Source organism: Scyliorhinus canicula, chromosome 8, assembly GCF_902713615.1.
Source record: "Scyliorhinus canicula chromosome 8, sScyCan1.1, whole genome shotgun sequence".
Taxonomy (NCBI): Eukaryota; Metazoa; Chordata; class Chondrichthyes; order Carcharhiniformes; family Scyliorhinidae; genus Scyliorhinus; species Scyliorhinus canicula.
The window spans coordinates 91,217,268-91,241,020 of NC_052153.1; the positions used below are offsets into that span (position 1 = coordinate 91,217,268).

Below are 23,753 nucleotides of genomic sequence, written 5' to 3' on the forward strand. Positions count from 1 at the left end.
AAGTAGGTGTAGACCTTTTCCACGCCAAGGGGCGTGACTACGTACTCCTGGTCGACTACTTCTCCAGTTACCCAGAAGTGGTGAAACTGTCCGACCACACGTCGAAGGCGGTAATCAAAGCCTGCAAAGAAACGTTCGCCAGGCATGGGATACCGCTCATGGTAATGAGCGACAACGGCCCTTGCTTCTGCAGGCAGGAATGGTCTGATTTTGCACAGTCTACAACTACCGTCACGTAACCTCCAGTCCCCACTACCCGCAGTCAAATGGGAAGGCCGAGAAAGGGGTTCATATTGTAAAGCGGTTGCTGTGCAAAGCTGCAGACTCAGGCTCCGACTTCAACCAGGCGATGCTGGCATACAGGCCAACACCACTGTCCACCGGGTTTTCTCCAGCGCAGATGCTCATGAATCGCACTCCGAGAACCACAGTTCCAACCATCCATGTTCCAGACCTTGACCCCCTCACGGTCTTACAGAAAATGCAGCAGTCACGGGCCCAACAGAAGGCCACATACGATGCTCATGCCTCGGATCTACCCGAGCTGGCCCCAACTGATCATGTTCGTGTCCAGTTGCCGGAGGACGGCTGGTCAGCCACAGCTGTTGTGATCAAACAGTGGCCCCAAGATCGTTCCTCGTCCGCATGGCTGATGGCTCCCTGCTACGGCGCAACAGACGGGCACTGGAAAGAGCTCCACGCCCACTACCTGACCGAAGTGCCCCGCCGCCTACGATGCTTCCTCTGGATGTACCCTGCCACGAGGCCACCGATCTACCAGCAATCCTGCCGGCCCCCTCGACCACCACGATGGCAGCGACCCCGCCTAACCATGTGCAGGCGGCTCCTGATCCACCTCTGCGGCGATCGACAAGAATTTGTCGCCCACCACAAAGACTGAATCTGTAGACTGAACATTTGTACATTTCGTGACTTCATCGATTTGACTTCTGTAAATATCGTTTCGTTTGCCATGTATCTGCACTATCGACACCTTCCTATGTATATACGTTCACTTAAACACCTTTTGTATATAGTCAGGCATATGTATACACACGCACACCTTAGTATTTATTTATCTAAAAAAAAAAGGGGGAGATGTCATAATATCCACTCATGTATATAACGAGGTGCAGACAGGCAGTGATTGACACACAGGATGACCAGTAAGCACAAAGCACAGTGCAGCCAATCACCAGACAGGACACTACCACTATAAAGCCAGAGGGCACCAGGTTTCCCGCTCTCTCAGGGCCCAGCCACTGAGACAGTCAGAGTCCATGAGCTAGCAAGTGCAAACACCATGCGGTAGCTAGTAAGTCTGGTCAGGCTACTACTAGGTCTCCAGTCAGTTCAGTATAGTGTCGACCCAGAGCTGAATATGTTTATCAATTCTATTGTTGAATAAAAGTGTTGGATCTTTTCCAGTGTGAGACTTCCCTGCATCGAGTGCAGTCCACATTAAACCAACCTGCCTAACACATTAGTACTTTCCTCCACAACAGTTCCTTCGAGCAACATGTTGTGCAACCAACAAAGGGATAAAGCTACTTTAGATCTATTATGCAACGAAAGCAGGCAGTGAACGGGAGATAAAGATGTAGGAGATTGGGGCAAAATTTGGCTGATGCAGTTTAATGTTAATAAGTGTGAGATTATCCATTTTGGCTGAAAAAATACAAAGGCAAATTATGTAAATAGAAATCAGATTCAAAATGCTTTCAAAATGTCTGGGCAGAGTTATATGGGTGTCTTTGTTCATGAATCGCAGAAAGTTAGTATGTAATTAAAAAGGCAAAAGGAATGCAAGAGTTGCAAATGGACTGAAGTATAAAAGTACAGAAGTGTTGTTGCAATTGCTTTGGGTATTGGTGAGACGACATCTGGAGCAGTGTGTCCAGTTTTGGTCTCCTTATTTGAGGAAGGATGTGGTGGCATTGGAGGCAGTTAAGACGAGGTTCACCAGATTGATAGTGAAAGGGTTGACGTACGAGGAGAGGTTAAACAGGCTTTTACTTGGTGGGAGTTTAGAAGGCTGAGAGAAGATCTGATCAAAGCATATAAAATACTAAAAGGAATTGATAAAGTAAATGTGGACCAAATGTTTCCCCTTGAGGTCACAGATATAGGTTGAGAGGTGGTAGATTTAGAACTGGTGGGCAGCACGGTAGCATTGAGGATAGCACAATCGCTTCACAGCTCCAGGGTCCCAGGTTCGATTCTGGCTTGGGTCACTGTCTGTGCGGAGTCTGCACATCCTCCCCGTGTGGGCGTGGGTTTCCTCCGGGTGCTCCGGTTTCCTCCCACAGTCTAAAGATGTGCAGGTTAGGTGGATTGGCCATGATAAATTGCCCTTAGTGTCCAAAATTGCCCTTAGTGTTGGGTGGGGTTACTGGATTATGGGGATAGGGTGGAGGTGTTAACCTTGGGTAGGGTGCTCTTTCCAGGAGCCGGTGCAGTCTTGATGGGCCGAATGGCCTCCTTCTGCACTGTAAATTCTGTGATCTATGAACTGAGATGAGGTGAAACCACTTCTCGCAAAGGGTAGTGAATTTGTGGAACTCGCTGCTCCATAGTGCAGTGGAGTCTGAGTCATTAAATGGTTTCAAGAAGGAGATAGATATATTTCTGATTTTTAAAATGAGTTAAAGGGATATTGGGAACAGGTAGGCAGGTGGATGAGACCAGGAAGAGATCATCCCATAATCTGATTGAATGGCAGAGCAGGCCCGAAGGGCTGAATTGCCTACTGCTGCTCCTAATTCCTATGTTTCTTTGTTCAGACTCAAGTGGGTAGGGAACTAGCACTAGACATAATCACTTCAGGCAAAGGATTCTGATTGAGAGAGGATTTCTTAGCCATAATCTGTATAAACTACTGTTGTGGAATGTTTGTTACACCTCAGTAGGTTTGATGAAGTCTATAGCAGCTCATCTGTGGGTCTTTATTAACTATTATAACTATTTACAAATATGCAATAAAGGGTACAAGCTCGGAGTGGACTTCATGTTTAGGCCTGCACATGGTTCTGTTCAACATTACTCTAACCTTGGGTGTGGGTGGCAATGTGCTGAGCCCCACATATATGCCAGGTGTTTATACAAAAATATTACAACTGGAATACATTAGTAACGACCAGATTTGGGTCACAAGGCAGTTAAAGAGAGGAACAAAGGACAAGCCTGATACCTTGAGTGTTTAAGCGCCTGTTTTCTCTGAATACCAGCGCAACCACATGAGACGCTGATGAAGCAAAGACCTCCGTTTGGGTCTCTTTTGGGTCTCTTTTTCTGTTTCCAGACAGTTTGCAAGCTTCAGCAAGTCAGTCAAGTTTTAAGCCTTGTCTATGGTTCTTTGACTCTCTCTGTGCTGCAGACAGAGATCATCTTCAAAGTACAGATAAATCATTCATCTACATCCTTAAACTGCATCACTGCTGACTCCAGATGGACAGAGTTCAGTCTAAAGTCAGAAAAGTTACCAAACTTCAAGAGCCATATACCTTTAACCAGAGAGAGAGAAAAAGAGAGTGAGCGTGCATAAGAGTAAACAGAGAGTGAGCGTGCACAAGAGTAAACAGAGAGAGAGAGAAAGAAAAAGTAACGAGAGAGCAAGAGAATAGAGGGAGAGGAAGATGGAGAGAGCGAGAGGAAGAATTTTTATGACTTAGAATTCATTGTACTTGTGGTCTATTTTCCTTTAAAATAATTCGATGAAGTATCTGGGTCTTTTATGGTCACTGCACATGACTGAATTGGAAACCATAAACCTTTTTAAAAAGCCATATTGCATCCAAGCGAGGAATGGGAAAAGAGGGAAGTCATTCAAACCCACCTCTCCTGATTATAACAGTAGAAGATATAAGTGACAGACAAGATACAGAAGGAAATTTACGGGCTATTAAGAGGTAGGAAATAATACCACCGGAGAAAAACTATTAGACAAACCTGGGGACTAAAATCTGACAAATCCCCAGAACCTGATGACCTGTATCCAAGGGTTCTAAAAGAGATAGCTGCAGAGATAGCAGTCTGGTGGATATGATTTTCCAAACTTTTTGAGATGTAACACATTCAAGAAAAGAGGGAGGCCAGTTAGCCTGACATCAATCATTGCGAAAGAAAGTCTCAACTATACACTTTAGAAAAGCATAGAATGATCAGAAAAAATCAACACGGTTTTATGAAAGACAAATCCTGTTTGACAAATTTATTAAAGACTTTTTTGAGGGTGTAAGTTGGCAGCTTCATGTGTGGCACTGGTATGAAAACTTGCCTTTCTAGGAATGGCCTCTTCAGCCATCAGCAATTGTATACCACATGAAGACATCCTATCTGAAATAGATTTACTTACTCTGTCTCATCTTTTGTAAATGGATAGGTGTCAGAACAGAAATAGTAGGCTTAAGAAAAGGGGAACCAGTAAATGTAGTATACTTGGATTTCCAAAAGGCATTTAATAATGTGCCATAAAGAAATGGCAATACAAAAGACTCGCCAAATTTAAGGGCATTTAAGACATTTTAAGACATATAGATGAAAATGGAATAGTGTAGGTCAGATAAGCTTCAGATGGTTTCACGGGTCGGTGCAACATCGAGGGCCGAAGGGCCCGTACTGCGCTGTAATGTTCTATAAGGGTTCATGGAGTTGGGAGTAATACATCAGCATGGATAGAGAATTGGTTAGTAGACAAAAAGCAGACATAAATGGGACATTTTCAAGTTGGCAGTAGTGAGTGCAATAAGCAGCAGTACCGGACCGTCGGCTGTTTACAATCTATATTAATGACATAGACAAAGAAACAGAGCGTAATGTATCTAGGTTTTCTGATGATACAAAATTAGATGTGCATACAAGCTCCAAGGAGGGCACAAAGGCTCCAAAGAGTGGTCAAATAGAACAGAGAATAAGAAAAGTATTTTAACCTTCATGCAAAAATATATTTCCATGTTTTACTTGGCCTTTATATTACAAGAACAAAACTACTACTATATAGTATTTTTCCAATGTTGCAATACAATACAAAATATTACATCAATGTCAATGTATCAAATATCATCAAACTGAACTTAGGCAGCTAGACAGAACCTCTTTTCTTTGTATTAAATAACATTTTGATTTATAGAAGTTGTAGCACTAACAATCCGAATTTACACAAACCTTGATTCCAAGTTCCCAAGGTCTGAAGTCATCAGTGTTCTCAATTTCTAATGGTTCTAGGAGTGGTTCCCATACGGCCAACACTTCATTATAGTAATGTATCTAGGGAAAAAATGTGAAATTAATTTCTCTTTAAACATATAATTATTTTGCTATGTCTCCATTAACTTTACCACATCTTATTTAGAAGTTCATATTTTGCCTCATTTTCTTCTCTTCCAACAGAACAGTATTTATTTCACTTATCTACCCATTTCCAAAAGAGGTCTCAGATTTCACAAACCGTTCTTTTATTGTGCATTATGAGGATGTTGACATTAATGGCAAGGCCACCATTTATTTTCCATTTCTAATTGCCCTTCAGCAAATGGCAATAAAACCCCATCTAGAACACTGTAGTCCATATGGTTTAAGTATCCGCAGTGCTGTTGGGAAGCAAGTTCCAGGATTTTGCGAAAATTACAGTGAAAATAGTCGATCGGCGGGATTCTCCATTCCTGAGACAACGGGTGGGATTCTCCGATTGCCGACATCGGCAATCGGTCGGAGAATCTGCTTTTATGCCAAAATCAGGGGTGGCGCCGTTTTACGGATGCCCCGCTCCTCAAATACGGAGTATTCAAGGAGTATGCTGCATGCCGTTGGGACGGCCTCAGGACGTCACCCGAGGCCCTCCCCCGATGTTCCGCCCCTGATAGACTGCATTCCCGATGACGTCGGTCACGAGTCCTCTCAGCTCTCGTGAACCTGGCGTGGCGGCTGCGGACACAGTCGGGGGGAGTCGTTCCGCTGGCTTCGGAGGGGGCTGGGGGGGGGGGGGGGGGGACTGTTGGGTGGTGGTCCTGGGGCGGAGAGGAGCTTACAGGGGGGCACTGTCTGGCAGGCCGAGTCCACGTGCGGCCGGCGCCATGCTGTAAGGCTATGGCTACACTGAACGGAGTATCGGTGCAGGTCGGCACTGACCTTTTGGTCATAAGATGAGACGCTTCCTCTGGACAAAGCTGTGAAATTGGAGAATCCAACCCTAAGTGTTGATGTCGGGACAGCCCTAAGTGTTGATCTCGGGACATGATTCATGGAGTTCCACGAGAGTAAAACTGGCACCGCACCTGGGCCGATTCTGCTACTGTTAAGGGGTTAGTATCAACGCCACTTGGAACACAATCGATTCCAATGAGAAACGGTGCAGGGTTCGCGATCGACACTCAGGAGGCTGACAACCTGCAGCCGCATATACACACCTCACTCCCCACACACACCGTCCCAGCCAACAAGATGGCAGCACACAGAGCGGCCCCGAGTTTACAGACACCGAGCTCGAGACTCTCCTGGACGCTGTGGAGGAGAGGCGGGCGACACTGTACCCTGGCCCGGGAAGGAGGCTGCCAGCCGCCGCCATTCGCAGTATATGGGCAAAAATGGCAGAGGTGTCAGCGCCACCAGCAACACAGTCAGTGCCAGCCTGCAGTGTCGGAAAAAACTGCACGATGTACTCAGGGCGGCCAGGGTGAGTAGGCAGCACTGTGCCCCTTGCACCAACCGCCGACACACACATCAGTTACACCCCACCCACCCGTCACCAGGAGGGTGGTAGATCCCACACCCTGCACCACATGCTGGCACCCATGGCTGGGTGCCCGGGCCACTGAAGCCACCAGCTACTGACCTCCTGGGTTGTCTGCGTCAGACTGTCTAACACTGTGCGTTCTGTTGCCCCCTCCCCGCCGGAAAAGGCTGCCCATAGTGAGAAAAAAAAGTGAGACCCAGATGCAGTCGCAGAGCCAGGGTCTACATGAGGGGTTGTCGGCGAGGAACCAACACTTGCAGGCACAGGTGGAGGAGTTCAATCGCATACGGGAGCAGGAGGTGTTGACGGCCATGCGTGCCAGTCAGGCCAACACCGAATGGGTGGCATCCGCGGTGGAGGCTTTTGGGGGGGGGGGGGGGGGGTTAGTTATGGATCAGCATGTCCAAGGCCGGGAGCAATCTGTGGTGGCGGTGGCTGAGGCCCAGGACAGGACTGCCCTCTCACTAGCAGCCATGTGCCAGAGCCACCTGGAAATTGCAGCGGAGCTCCAGAGCATGACCCAGTCATAGCGGGCTATGGTTGTGTGGCCGGCTTTGCCCAGGCGCTGACACAGATGCAGAGGGATGTGGCCCAGTACAAGTGGGGGATGGCGCACAGTCACTGGCTGACGTGGCACAGACCCAGCATGATGTGGCGTTGTCCCAGACGGAGGTGGTCCACTCGGTGTGTCCATGGCCGTGAGCATTATTACGGGCCAGGGTTTAGAGAACATCAAAGTATATCATGGAGTTCACCTGACCCACAACTTTAAATAGATTTTGGTTAAGGGGAGCACAAGGGCCCACTTTACAGGAGTATGTTTAAAACAAAACAATGTTTATTAAATGAATCCAGTTAACATTTTATAAACACACAGTAAACAGTTTATCAACTACCAATCCTGACCACCCCCCAAAGATGCAGTACTCTATAGATAACCCTTGATAACTTCCAAAACAACATCCACAAGTTAATCCTTTTTAAAATAAAGACAGCAGATTAAAATGCTCTAAAGAAACAGGTATTACTTAGAAATTATCAATGATTTGGAGACATTCCTTAGCTTGTAGAGAGAGAGATCATTATACAGCTGCTTGCTTTGAATGCAGCTATCCACCTACGAAAACGAAACCAAAAACACACTGCATCTGCCAGCTCAAAAACAAAAGTAAAAGACAGACAGCCCAGCTCCACCCACACACTGACAACACTGCAGCTATTTGATAAACACTCATTTCTTAAAGGTACATCCACCTGACAGCATGCAGACCCTGACCGAAACGAGAGCAGGCCTCCAGGACTGGCAGCGTCAGTTGGCGGGCGAGCCTAAAGGGATAGCCCCACTCGACTCCTGTCCCATGGAATAGCCCGGCAGCCATCAGGCACCCGAGGTAGGTGACAGTGATAGCGCCAGTGTCGATGACATCCGCAGGGGTGGTGCCGGAACACTGCAACACCTCTGACTAGCCACCTCTCGACACCCTCATCTCTGTCGCATCTGGTGAACAGCAGGCAGAACAGGGAAACACAACTCCACCTGGGGCACCTGAGCAGCAGCTGGACCCCTCCAGGCCCGCTCTCCCCAGAAGGCGGCCAGGTCACAGGGCAGGATTCACACAGGCCGCCTCCACCCACCTAGAAGTAGCGCTAGGGGCCGTCAGGGCAAAAAATTAGATACCAGTTAAGTTGACATAGGTGCAGGACACAGTACAGTGATAGGGGTTAGGGCACGACTCTATATATATATTTGTTCACATTGAACACCTGGGCTGGGCTTGTGGTCTGCAGTTCAGCCAGAGCTCACCACTCCGGTGGCCCCCCCTTGCCCCTGCCCCCGCCCCCCTCCCGTCCCCAATTCTGCAACCCCAGGGATTGAATGGCACCATGTGATGGTATGGCCAGCTCGCATGCAACGATCACCCAGGTGGATGGTGGGAAGTACAACCGTGGACAGGAGTCAGACATCGTCAACAATGCAGAGCACCAGCTCTCATCATCCTTCATCCCATGGACCAGACCCACTGTTATTGCCAACCCAGGGTCCGCATCCCCATGTGCGACAGGTATGCATCACGGAGAGGGGTTGCAGGCTGGGGTGAGGGAGGGTGTTGCTGGGAGGGGTTATAGAATCATAGATGTTTTCTGCATAGAAACAGGCCCTTCGGCCCAGCTTGTAAACAATCTATCCACCAAAAGGTGAACACAAACCCCTCTCCCCTATCCCAAACTAAACAAAAACCCTAAGCTCATTATTTAAAACTATCCTAACATAGAGTTGTAATTACCCCCACCAGAGTATAGACAAATAAGTAACCACAACAACCAGCCCCCCGCCCACATCCAACATTAATAAACAAAGAAACAACACCCATCCCACACAAGAACAAGAAAATACAAACTTTTACAAGAAAACCCAACAAATCCCCATAACCACATGCCTTCCACAATAATACAAAGACCTCATGAAAGTTACAATTAACTCATCCCCGTGCTTCCTGACAAAAGCAACTGCCTCCTCCGGTGCATCAAAATAATTGTTTTTTGAATCATAAGTCACTCGGAGGCATGTAGGGTATAGCACCCCAAATTGAACTTTACTCTAATACAACGTGGCCTAAGCCTTGTTTAACGCCGCCTGTCATTTAACCTTCTCCGCGCCCCATTTTGATAGAACCTGATGGTGTGGCCCTTTCATCGGAGGTCCCGATGATCCATTGACCCACTCAGGACTTGTTCCTTCTCCTGGTAACTGTGGAACATCACGATTGCCCATGGTGGTTCGCCAGAACGGGGCTTCTGCCTAAACGGCTCAATCCAGTTCGGGAGGGGAGGGGCGTCAATCCATCCTCCCCCATCATCTTCAAAATGTAGTCAGTCAAATGTGGGCCTTCCATTCCCTCTGGCAATCCCACAATTCTAAGCTGTCTCCTAGAGCGATTCTCCAGGTAATCCACCCTGGCCCTCAGCAATTTATTAACACCGGCCATTATTTCCACCTAGGCTTCCAAGGAGATAATCTGATCACTCTGCCTCGTGAGAACTGCCCCCACACTTTGTAACGCCATCTCATCGGTCTTTGCCAGCATCGACCATTTGGAGGCTATGGTCTCTTCTATTGACTTGTGGACATCTTCGGAGGAAGCTTACTGCTGTTTCTGAAATTCCATTGTCAAAATGCCGGTCAGCATTTTAACTGCCAATTCGGCCAGAGTCAAGGTAGTGGCCTCCACCGCCATTTTCTCAGCGGACGAGCCTCGAGTAGCCTCCAAGTCCGTTGACGATTCTTTATTTGTTGGCTTCCTTAACCTGGACACTCTGGGCATTTCTGTTGTGTGGGAACTTTATCCCAACAAATTAGCGAAGTGTTAACACAAACAAACCCCAAAAACACAGCGGAAGGGGGCTAAAAGGCCGGTGTGTGCGACTCCTCCCTACACGCTGTAACCAGAGGTGGATCTGCTTATTTTAAAATAGACTGAAAATTCATCAAATTTGAATTACTATGATTCATCAGAATTTTCACATCTCAAAAATTCATGTCAAAAAACATAAAAACTGAATTAGTACATACACATGCAGGACTTGTTGCTCGTTTTACTGGAGTGTGATTAACACGCCTCCGTTTAAAGGCCTTGTGCTTAACACTACTATGGCTCTGTATGTGTAATTATGCTCGGAGTCGCCAGGTGCCGTATTGAGACACCGTCACAAGTATATCAAGGTCAGGTTCAAAGTAATAAATCCGTACACCGATTAGTAAGTCCAAATGATTGGTGTTTATTATAACAAATATAATAAATACTCATGCATACGCTAAAGAGACTAACTTACTTCTAATACTAAACAACTAAATACTTATCTAGACAGGAACAGGCAAGGTCAGGGAACAAGGCCTTCGTCCCGTTCTTGGTCTGCAACTTTCTGATTCGCAAAGTTGTCAAGATCTAGCAAGGTCTGGATCACGTAGCGATCGTTGTGTTGGCACTTACAGTTCGATGGCTGATGCTCAACGGCCGGTGATGAAAACTGGAGTCAGGATGCGATGTAACAGGTCTGGGCCGGAGCTAAAAACAGACCTGGGCCGGAGCAAGCAGACCGAACCATGTGCGGGACCTACTCTTATAGGTCCTAGAAGTCCGTGCCCCCTTGGGGCGGTTCTTTCACCTGCCAGGTACCGATTGGGTCTCTCCCAATCGATATCTTCCAAACTCCCCAATCTGAGGGTCGTTCCTCGATGGGTGGGGCGGTCCCTACGGCTCTTTGTGTTGGTTGCTTTGGCGCCATTCTGTCTGGGCGTCTACGGAAAAGTATCCATTGATACTTAAATGTTTCTATTGTGCGGGGTCTGGATCTGGATCACCTCATTACTATGCAGATCTGTTTCCCATTTGCACCTTTGGCTGAAACTCTGCACCTGGCCAGAAACTGGTTTCTGTACGTGCAGAATGCAAATTAGTCTTCTGCAAGCTGCTTGTCCTCACTAAGACTGTTTTTCCCTGCAGCCTTAGCAGTTCTCCATTTTGTAGCCCAGTGTCCATCTTAGATGGCTACAGACTAGTACAGATACATGGTAATATAACATAGACTTTTCCAGCAAATTCCTACCTCTAAATTAAGATGACATTGCAGATTAATGAGTGTGCTCCAGTTTTTCACATCTCCTTTAAAAGCTGACTTTGCCAAAAGCATTGGAACGGTTCGGTGTCCAACACCTGCTTCAAGTGTCAAACAAATAAATTCCAAAGTCATTTTTAGATTCTGTCCCGTGGATCCTAACTGTGTTGTTGGTTCAAGTTTACGTTGACTATTTTCAGGATTCTCCAAAATCCAGAGTTTTAAATCTTTCACATTCTTCTTGTTCCACAAGTCAGGCGGGATTTCACTGTCCTTTTCACGTGGATTATCGACAGCAGGAGTTAAGGCAGATGTAATTGTAATCACCGTGTTAATAATAACAGGAGATACCTAGACAATAAGCACATATAAAAAATACCTCAAATTGTTGAATATGCATTTTTAAATTATTGTGCAATGTAACGTGATACACTAGACAAAATATTTTCTTACTTTTAGTATTAGCGAGTTTATTGCCAATTCCATGCAACTGGGACCAGAAGGAGCTTGCACACTTCGAAAAACCAAACTGCAAGGCTGCAAGACCTATATTTTGAATTAAAAATAAACATTACATTATAGGTTCTAGATTATACTGTTGCAAATTCAGTGGTTCCAGTAAATAAAATTCAGATTAAGCCAATCAATAGTGATATAGAATGATAGCATCCCTACAGTGCAAAAGGAGGCCGTTCAACCCATTGAGTCTGCAGCGACCCTCTGAAAGATCACCCAACCAAGGCCCAATCTCTCGCCCTATCCCTGGAACTCCATCTCACCTTTAGACACCAAGGGACAATTTTGCATGGCCAATCCAGCTAACCGGCACATTGTTGGGCAGTGGAAGGAAATCGGAGCACCCAGAGGAAACCCACGCAGCCACAGGAAGAATGTGCAAACTTCGGACAATCACCTGAGGTCGGAATTGAACATGGATCCCTGGCGCTGTGAGGCAACAGTGCTAACCACTGTGTCACCACATGCAAGTTTAGTGGCATTATACATAAAATGATAAACCTGCATTTCAGGTTCATTTTCATTTTAAAGTAAAGTAAACTCAAAATGAAGAAATATCCAATAAAAAGACATAGATTAATTTAAGTAACACAAATGAATATTAACTATGAAAACTACACAATTTGTAATTCATCATTTCCATGTACCGTGGTAACTTGACTTTTTTGCTTTTCTGTTAGGAATGGGCAGACCGTAACTTTAAGATCTTTAACAGTTGCAGTCATCTGTTGACCTTCTGAATCATTAGTAATGTCAGCTTCACACTGTGCAGTCACCACTAGCGAAGGGGCATCTGCTCTTGTCAGATCTGCCACAAAGACAATCTCTGGATTCTGAACATGTACATGGAGTTCCATTTTGGACGAAGCTTGTGATGACACTTAAAAGAAATAAAGAGAAAGGATGTAAATGCATAGATTCTATACAATTAAAAAAAAAATCTAAGTGCCCTTAATGATCCTCCAAACCTTTTTCTTTTGATGTTGTCACGGTTGGCTTATTCATCGGAACCACAGAGACTTGGTTATTTGCCTTGACAAAAAAGTCAGCCACTGTGAGTAGAAATTCCATACTTGCACAAACATAGATATCACGTACAGTTGCATCTAGAATCATGCCTTCTCTTCCTTGTCTGTAGCTGAAGTCAATCATCTCATTCTTTTCAACACCAAGTTTCATTTCCACCATTCTGGAGTTGGGGTGGGAGGAGGAAATAAAATTAGTAATTACTATGCATCTGTGAGAAATTAAATGCAAAGGAAAAATAAACTCGAGGATAGCACTCATATCTCCTTTTCTCCCCCGAGACAATTTGGATGCCTGATGCATACAAAGGCCATTTACTATGTTCAAGCAGTCTCACATTCAAGGTACTGAAAGATATACAAAGCAGAGTTTCAATTTCAAAAGCAAATTACTGTGGATGCTGGAAATCTGGAACAGATACAGCTATGTTGGAAATAATCAGCATGTCAGGCAGCATGGTGGAAACAGAGTTAATGGGCATAATTTTATCAAATGTTATCAGTGTCAGGCTCTGATAAGAGATCAGGGTGCCATCTTTAAAGGGGCTGAAAGTTAAATCTCCCCAGGCAGGGAGGACTCACCATCCGTCCCCACACCCACAGAGGTATTGGGGCACTATCCTCTCCCCTCCACAACCACCGGAGCAATGGGGCTCTTTCCCCTCTGCCGCACAGTATTATAGGGGTGCCCAGTGCAGGAAAGGAATCCACAACTAACATAGTGACGCAGGCTTCCAATCTCCAACCCCACCTTTGGTATCTCAATAATAGCAAGAGTAATTGAAACATCCTAACAGATCAATCTAGATACAGGAATACTATGGAGAAGGAGACCGAGAAGGAAGGACATGTAGCTGGAGGCAAGAGTCTAACAAATGGAGGGGGACACTCTGGGAGATAGACGACAAGGTTTCTGACTTGCTTATGCAGCTCTGACTCAGAGGAGGGCCAATGTAAAGGCAGAATTCAACACCTCCTCAAGAAATGACAATCAATTGAAACTAAACTGGGTTGAACTGTAGAGTAATTACACCAGACCAAGCAAATGCTTTGATGCGAGGTGGGCTTCCAGGTGCCAGAATCCAATATCAGAAAAGGTGACATGGTGCAAGAGAATGGTGCCATTAAAAAGACAGACAAATGAGTCAGGGGAGTCAGAATTAACAGCCAGGGGTTTGAAGGATGGAGTACTAAAAAAGTCATGAGGATTCTGGATTCCATAAACAGCCACTGGTCTACAGTGCTGATTAACTTCATTACACAGACAATGCTGCAGCTACTGGAGCCAATCAAGCAGCTGACCGCTGCATTGGGAAAACCGTCCGGTACATCCTCAGGGAATGATGATGGAGCAGAAGGAACAACACCCCACCCTTGCTTGTGACCCAGACTTCACCTGTGCAGGATTTAGATAAAAGATGAATGGGTTTTGAATGGAAGTTAAATAGCACCAGAGGAAGTGTAAATATTTACAATGTCAGCTAGCACAAGAGTCAGGAGGGAAAGATGGGTGATCAATATTATATTGTAAGAAGTCTCACAACACCAGGTTAAAGTCCAACATGTTTGTTTCAAACACTAGCTTTCGGAGCACTGTTACTTCCTCAGGTGAATCACCTGAGGAAGGAGCAATGCTCCGAAAGCTAGTGTTTGAAACAAACATGTTGGACTTTAACCTGGTGTTGTAAGACTTCTTACTGTGCTCACCCCAGTCCAACGCTGGCATCTCCACATCAACATTATATTGGGAATGGGTCAACAAAAAGCGGGAGATGCAATTCATAGGTGCAGTGAACTTGGCCCGGAGTGGGGAGGGCTTGATAAACGTGATGGGTGGCTAGTCATCCTGTCCACCTCTGACCAGGTTGAAATAAAACAGTAGGCGGCCCCTGAAATCAGCAGTCTGTTCAGTATTTTTAAATGAACAATTAACAGACAACTGAGCTCGTTATCATGCCAATTGACCCTAGAATTGTGCTGCCCATGCCATAGTACGATTGGTTTGGGTAGTTGGGCAGGAGTGAGAAGGCTTATTTTTCAACCTTTGTGAAAAAAGTGGGGAGGGGGCATGTCCTTTGCATGGTGTCCTATGCACATCACAGACACACCCTTCCTGAAGATGTTATTCCCCCTTTACTTCTCCCTGTCTGGACTCCAAAACCAATTCTCCAAATCCCACCCTGCTCACCAGGCTCTCTGGGTCTCTCCCCATTCAAATCCCTGGACCCGGACACATGGCTTTCTTTATCCTGAGACCCACTATCAGTCCCACTAATCAGATCTGGCGCTATTGGGACTGCTAGAACTGCCAGCCAATCAGACTGGCCAGTAGCTGCTATTGTTGTGGGGCAGGCTTTAAGTCAGAAATATGCTGCCACCCCCCCACCCCCCCCCCACCCCACCCCCCCCCCACCACCCCCCCACCCCCCCACCCCCCCCCCCCCCCACCACACCCCCACCCCCCATCACTGACACACACAACCCATTCCATGAAATGTAGTTTCTCCAATGGCTCCACATAACTGACCTCCTTCATCCTGGGTATTCATCCTGGTAAATATCCTTTGCACTCTCTCCAGAAACTTGATATCTTTCCTAAAGTGTGGTGGCTAAAATTTTACTCAATACTCCTGCTGAGGCCGAAAATATGATTTGCAATCATTGCATGTGACTTCCTTGGTTTTGTATTCAATACCTCTTCACATAAGTCAATTATCCCATTCACCTTTTTGCCCTGCCACCTTCAAAGATTTGTGACGATGCATCCAGAGGTCCTTGGTACTTGCATCCTCTCAAAAGCACCATTTATATTACATTGCCTCTCTAGTCTGATTCTCTCAAAATGCACCAATTTACACTTAAACATTAAATTGGACACATGCCTGCCCTGACTATCAAAAGGTCTGCACTTATCATGATTGCTATTCATCATGTTGCCAAGTCTTGTATCTATTGTGTACTAGAAAATTGTAATCCTTGTACCCAAGTCAAAGTCATATATAGACTCCTTGGATGCCCTGCTTTGCTCCAATCAAGAAGAAAATCTGTTCACCACTATTCTCGGTTTCCCATCTCCCAGCCATGTTCACATCCAATTTACCACTATCCATGTATACCACGCTTTTCCGTTCTCCGAACAGGGATCTAATGTGGTACTATATGAAATGCCTTTTGAAAGTCCATGCACATAACAACTACCATATAACCCTCATCAACCCTCTGTTACTTCACCAAATAACCCAATCATTCATTCTGGCTGTCCCTCATTAACCCATGCTTCTCTAAAAATAGTGTTGTCCTTGACAATGGTATGTAGTACTTTTCCAACCACTGACATTAGGCAGATCGTCCTGTAGTTACCATGTTTATACCCCTCTCTTTTTGGAACAGGGCTATATCATTTACAATCCTCGTGAACCATTCCAAAATTGAAGGAAGATTGAGGTCCGATCTTCTGCTATCCCCATCATAGCTTCTGTCAGCAGCCTCCATTACAGTCCTACATTAGGTGACTGGCTAATGGAGTTTTAGAAAATACTTTGTCTCTATTTTCATTCTGTCCAATATCCATACTCCGCTCTCCTCTATCCCTTGATTAGCTTCATCTGCATCTTTCTCCACGAGGGGAGTACAAATTCAGTACCGCAGCCATGTCCTCTGCCTCCACAAGACAATTTCCTCTATCTCTAATCGCCTCCAGCATTTCTTTAACTAACCATACGCCTTTCTTTGTTTTGAAGGATCTCCTTTGAACTTACCTGCTGATCCTTTTCTAATTCTGTCCCTTTACCCTTTTACATTTTTAAAATTTACGCCTGCAATCTCAAATGATCTGCCTGATTTTTGGTTGCGCTCTGTACCTGACCTTGACATTTGTCATAAACTTCTTTTTTCCATTTTATTTTTACCTCTAAACCTTTGTCATCCAGTGAGCTTCTAACGTAAGATATTCCATTGTCCACCCTCAGGAAAATATCCTTAGTTTGTACTCAATAACATTTGTATTGAATAAAAAAAAAACATTTTTAATTCTCCTCCTTTTTCACAATTTTTCTTCTGAATGTACACCCAACAACAATCAATAACCAACAACAAATATCTCAAACCCCATAACAGTAACAACAATCCCATCCTCCCACCATGCCCAGACATAAGCCCACATGTTAACATAAACAAATGACAAAGAAAAAAAGAAGGAATCAAGGATTACCCATAGCCATCTTCAACATACACAGCCCCCCTCCCCCCAACTAATGTTCGATGTTATCCAGTTCTTGAAAGTGCATAATAAATAATGCCCATGACTTGTAGAACCCCTCCGAAATTCCCCTCAGTTCGAACTTAACCTTCTCAAGGGTCAAGTATTCCAACAGGTCCCCTCGCCACGCCAGGGCACAGCGTGGAGAGGCCACTCTCCATCCCAGCAGGATCCGCCTTCAGGCGATCAACGAGGCGAAGGCTATGATATCTGCCTCCACACCCGTTTCCAACCCTGGCTGATCCGACACCCCGAATATGGCCTCCCGGGGACCCGGGTCCAGCTTCACATGCACCACCTTGGAAATTACCCTAAACACCTCCTTCCAGTACTCCCCAAGCTTTGGACAGGACCAAAACATATGAACGTGATTAGCGGCCCCCCCCCCCACAACGTTCACATACATCTTCTACCCCTTCAAAGAATTGGCTCATCCTTGCCCTCGTGAGGTGTGCCCTGTGAACCACCTTCAGCTGTATCAGCCCCAACCTCGCACACGAGGTGGAGGCATTCACTCTCCGGAGCACCTCACACCAGACCCTCTCCTCTATAACCTCTCCCAATTCTTCCTCCCACTTCGCTTTGATCCCCTCCAGTGGTGCCTTATCCTTTTCCAACATAGCTCCGTATACCGCTGACACTGTCCCCTTCTCCAGTCCACTTGCTGCCAGCATCTCCTCCAACAACGTGGAGGCCGGTTCCTCCGGGAAGCTCTGTATCTCCTTCCTGGCAAAGTCCCGAACCTGCATATACCTAAACACTTCTCCCTGCTCCAACCCATACTTTGTTTCCAGCTCCCTCAATCCTGCAAATCGACCCAGAGGAAACAAATCTTTGAGAGACTTAATCCCCTTCTCTTTCCATTTCCGAAAGCTTCCGTCCCACCTCCCTGGCTCAAATCTGTGGTTCTCCCGGATCGGCATTTCCCTCGACCCTGCCCCAACCTGAAGTGTTGGCGAAACTGCCTCCAGATTTTCAATGAAGCTATTACTACCGGAGTCCCGGAGTATTTCCCCGGAGCTGTCGGGAGCGGGACCATTGCTAGTGCCTTTAGCCCCGACCCCCTGCACAAATTCTCTTCCATTCTGACCCACTGGGAATCAACCCCTCTGACCCAGCTCCGCACCTTTTCCACATTCGCCGGCCAGTAATAGTACATCAGGTTCGGGAGACCTAAAACCCCCTGCCTGCCTTCCCCTCTGTAGCAGCACCTTCCTCACCCTGGCCACCTTCCCTCCCCATATAAACGAGGTAATCCTCCCCTTAATCTCCCTGAAAAAAGACTTTGGCAGGAAAATCGGTAGGCATTGAAAATAAACAGAAATCGTGGCAACACATTAATTTTAACCGCCTGCACCCGACCCGTCAGTGACAGAGGGAGACCATCCCACCTCGCCAGGTCGGCTTTCACTCTCCCCACCAAACTAGATGTTGTATCTGCGACGCCTTCCCCACTCCCGGGCAACCTGCACCCCCAAATACCTAAAGTGAGTCCCTGCCCTACTGAATGGCAGCCCCACCACCCCTGCCCCCACCCCTTCACTCTTGTCCAAGTTCAGCTTGTACCCAGAGATAGACCCAAATACCTGCAGCAACTCCAATATTCCTCCTATCGACGCACTCGGCTCCGACACATACAGCAGCAAGTCGTCGGCATACAAGGACACCCTATGCTCTATCCCCCCCCCTCACTATTCCTTTCCATGCTCCCGAACTTCTTAATGCGATGGGCAACGGCCCAATCGCAAGCGCAAACAGCAGGGTGGGACATAGGACATCCCTGCCTCGTCCCACGGTGGAGAGAGAAGTATCTCAAACTGATTTTGTTCGTGCGGACACTCGCCTTCGGCTCCTTATATAACTTTACCCAGTTCACAAATCTTGGTCCAATCCCAAACCGTTCCAGCACTGCCATTAGGTACCCCCATTCCACCCGATCAAACGCCTTCTCGGCATCCAGTGCCACCACCACCTCTGTTTCCTTCCCTTCCGCCGGTGCCATAACGACGTTCAAGACCCTCCTAATATTTGAAAACAGCTGCCTTCCTTTCACGGGCCCTGTCTGATCCTCACCTATCATCTTCGGGAGGCACCCCTCTAGCCTACCCGCCAGTACCTTTGCCAATACCTTTGCGTCCACATTAAGAAGTGAAATGGGCCTATACGACCCACACTCCGTCGGATCCTTATACTTTTTAAGCATCAGTGAAATCGATGCCTGCGGCAGCACTCCCTTCCCTATCGCCTCTTCAAACATCCCTACAATCAGGGGTGCCAACTTATCCTTAAATTTTTAATAAATATTCCACCGGAAACCCATCCGGCCCGGCCACCTTCCCCGACTGCATCCTCCCAATCGCGTCTTTTATCTCCTGCTCCAGTATTGCTCCTTCTAATGTAGCTTTGTCTCCCTCCCCTAGCCTCGGGTACTCTTACCCATCCAGAAATTCCAGCATCTCACGGTCTCCCCCGGGTGGCTCTGACCTGTACAATCTCTCGTAGAATTCCTCAAAAAGCTTGTTAATCAGCTCCGGAGCCACCACCAACTTCCCGGCCCTATCCCTTACCTGAAGAATTTCCCTTGCTGCTGCCTCCCTCCGGAGCTGACTTGCTAACATGCCTTGTCTCCATGTTCATAAACTGCACCCCTCGCTCGCCTCAGTTGGCACACCGCCTTCCTGGTGGATAGTCGGTCGAAGCTCGCCTGTAGTTCCTTCCTCTTTCCCAGCATCGCTGGGTCCCCATCCTCCGCATAACTCCTATCTGCCTCCAACATCTCATCTATTAGCCTCTGCCACTCCAACCTCTCCTCTTTGTCCACCCTGGCCTTAAATGAAATTACCTCACCCCTATCGCCTTTAGAGCCTCCCAGACGACTGCCATTGACACCTCACCCTTACAATTGAATCTTACATATTCCTTAATTACCTTTTACATTTTTTCACAGAATACTTGGTTCCCCAAAAGCCCCACATCCAGTTTCCACCCCGGCCTCTGCACTACCCCCTTCTCCAGCACCATATCCACCCAATGTGGTGCGTGATCTGACACAGCAATTGTAGAGTATTCCGACCCCTTGACTCCAGCCAGCAAAGCCTTTCCCACCACAAAGAAGTCAATCCGCGAGTATACCCTATGGACTGCTGAGAAAAAGAGAGTACTCCCGTTTCCCTGGGTGCAGGAACCTCCAAGGGTCCACCCCTCCCATTTCCACCATTAGCCCAGCTAGCCTTTGCCCCCCTGATGGGACCAGCGAGCGCGGCTGTGATCTGTACAACCTTGGCTCCTGCACCATGTTCCAGACTCCCCCACAATCAGCTTGTGTGTGTCCAAGTCAGGAATGGCTCCAAACACCTCCCTCGCAAATCCCGCATTGTCCCAGTTGGGACCGAATACACTTACCAGCGCCACTAATCTCCTGTCCAGCGCCCCGGTCACAATGACATATCTACCCCCCTGAGCTGCCACTACCTTCTCCATCTGGAAGCGTACCCTTTTGCTGACCAACACTGCTACCCCTCGAACCCTTCCCATCAAATCCAGAGTGAAACACTTGGCTAACCCAACCCTTTTTAAGTCTCACCTGGTCCTTCACCCTCAAGTGAGTCTCCTGCAGCATTGCCACATCGGTTTTCAGACTTTTAAGATGCGCAAGCACCCTTGACCTCTTGACCGGACCTCCTAGTCCTCTCACGTTCCACGTAACTATCCTTACTGGGGATCTCTCACCCCCCCCCCCCCTTTCTTATCCACCATCAACATGCCGCCGGGCCCTGCCCCATAAGCCTGACCCGCCCCCGTCCATTGTTAACATCGAACCCCTTCCCCCCCTCCCGAAAACCCCCCCTACCTTTCCCCCAGAAACAACATCCCCCAGCATCCAATCCTTCCTCCCCCTTCTTGCTCGCCTCGTAGGCCCATTGACACCTGCTATCCAGGCTCCAATGTCCGCAGCCCTCCTCTCCTCTCACCTCCGTTCACTAGCTGACTGACTTTAGTTAGCTAGTGCGGGTGGCTCCCCCCCGCCAAGACATATTATCCCCTTCAACCCAGTCCCAGAGGAAAAAAAAACCAAACCCAACGATCCAACCCATACAATTCACTAACATAACATTTAACGTCGCAACACACGGTGCCCATTAACCCACCATTAACTTAAAATCTGTAACAATACAAAGAGAAGTAGATTACAATACAAATCCGTAAAAAGAAAGTTATAACATTTAGACATTTTCCGGATGTTCAAACACAGTCCACAGTCTCTCTTCCAGCTCCGCTCTTCATGTCTGTCCCAAGCCTTCCGTCTTCACGAACGTCTCAGCTGCATCCGCTGTCTCAAAATAAAAGTCTTTGCCGTTATACGTTACCCTCAACCTTGCTGGGTACACCATACCAAACCTTACCCCCTTCTTGTACAACGTCGCCTTCACTCGCCCAAACGCCGCTCGTCTTTTTGCCAACTCCACCGTCAAGTCCTGGTAGATCCGGACCGTAGTACCATCCCATAGTATCTCCCGCTTCTGCTTTGTCCAGTTAAACACCTTCTCCTTCATGCAAAACTTATGGAAGCAGATCATTACTGCCCTTAGCGGCTCGTTCACTTTGGGCTTCGGCTTTAATGACCGATGGGCTCGGTCTAGTTCGTGCTGGGAGGGGCTCTCACCCTCCCCCATCAGCTCCGCCAACTTCTTATCGAAATATTGTGTTGGCCTTGGGCCCTCTGTCCCTTCGAGCAAGCCCACAATTCTCAAATTTTGCCGCCTTGAGCGGTTTTCCAAGACTTCCAGCTTTGCTCAGAGACCTCTATTAATCTCCACAGCCCTCCGCAACTCATCTCCCATCGAGGTGACCTGGTCGCTGTGTCGTGACACGGCTTCCTCCACTTCTTTCATCTTCTCGCCCTGCTCTCTCACCTCGGCCAATGCCTTTGCCACCGCCACCTTCAACGGGGCAATTATCGGGGCGATTGCCTCCTCCACCAGTAACTTCAATGCGGTCGCTGTCTCCTTTTCCAGGCCTCCATGTGCCTCGCAAACTGTTTTTCCAGCTCCCCCGCCATCCCCTCGGTCATCTTCTCCACCGTAAGTAGTGCGGCCCCGCTTTGCAGTTCGGCTTCCAGCATCCTATCACCACTTTTATTTGTCTTCTCCTTCAGCGGCGACCCCGCGTTTCCTCCTTTCTTCGACGCTGCTTTTCGCATCCTTTAGCAGCTTATTGTTTTTCACTTTCTTTCTCTCCTCCTCTCTCTCCCTCCACCCTTCTGTCCTTCATCAATCTGAATTATTATTTTTTTCAAAGACAAAGGGGAGGAAAAAAAAACTTCACCAAACTTCTTTAAATCTTCCAGCTCTCTTCCTTTCCCCTCTCTACTCATCCAGAACTCCCCTGGGACCAGGTTCCAGCTTTCTTTCTTCCTCCTAGGTGGGAGCCATCCGTTGTGGGACACCGCACTTGCATGGTGTCCTGGACTCGGGCCTGCCCCCTCGGCCTCATCGTAGCTCCACTGCTCTGGCCCCGACGCCGCGCTGGGCCCAGGACCTCAGCCCCAGCTGCCCCAACACCTGCGCGGGGTTCTTCACTGGTTTTTAAACCGGCCCCACTGGCTGCTCGCGACGGCCCCAAAGGCCGACGGTAGTCGGGGGGGGTGCGTCGAAACTTGGGGATTTCCCCGAAATCGCCGCGACTCGCGGCCACCGGCGGGAGCTCTTCACGCTGCGGCCACCCTGCGCGCCCATGCCACCGGAAGTCAACATTTGTACTGATGACAGCCATTGTTCAATTACTGCTTTCTTGGTCAATTATTTTTATAAGCCCACCTGCGCTGGATCTCTTTTCCTATTGGGTACATTCATCCTCCTTTTCCAATTGGGTACATTCATCTTTGATTTTTCACTTCGCCCTTCCAATAATGATTTTAAAATTATATCAAGGCTACTATTTACCTGAAGTGCTCCTGCTGAAACAGTCTGCTTGGCTTACTTCATGCCACAAAACTAGACTCAGTGCTGCTTCATTCTTTATGGGGCCAGAATCATATTGATTGAGAAAATTCTCCTGTACACACTTCAGGAATTATGAAATTGCCATGGCATTTATTCAGTTTTTTTCCCAGTCCAAATGAGGTCTATCGCTATTACCCTTATCGTTTCTATAATATTCCTCTGAAATTTGCCTGTAGATTTACTCCACAATCTCTTTCCGACTATATGGGATCTATGGTAGACACCTAACAATGTAACAGCTTGATTTCTGTTCCACAGCTTTATACAAATAGATAATCGAGGTCGGTGCTAGGACAAAGAAGAGCCTAGGATTAATGGGCAAAGAGGAAGAAGCACCAGAATCATGATCTCAATTTTAGTGACAGAGGTCCATGAGCTCTCCACACTTGTTGGAGGAGACAACGAGGCATCAACAGAAGTTTTGGTGGTGGAAAACATAAAGACAAGAAATCTTTGCTCTCCAGCATGATCCTGCGATAGTGTACGGTTTTGGCAGAGGAAATCTGGTAATGGATGGCTAAACCCAAACTACAGATGAGCTATCAGTTGCAGTAATCCCCTAATAGTTGGGAAGACTTCCAAAGGAATAAGGTATGAACTTTTATAAA

At 47.2% G+C, this 23,753-nt stretch overlaps 1 protein-coding gene across 1 annotated transcript in view; it reads right to left on the reverse strand.

Moving 5' to 3' along the window:
* vps13a (vacuolar protein sorting 13 homolog A) overlaps positions 1–23,753 on the reverse strand; it is a 634,190-nt gene that overhangs the window by 272,607 nt on the left and 337,830 nt on the right. Inside the window, 5 exon segments of the mRNA XM_038803880.1 lie at positions 5,164–5,265; positions 11,336–11,695; positions 11,798–11,890; positions 12,508–12,740; positions 12,829–13,049. Of these exon segments, the coding sequence (XP_038659808.1) occupies positions 5,164–5,265; positions 11,336–11,695; positions 11,798–11,890; positions 12,508–12,740; positions 12,829–13,049 (1,009 nt within the window).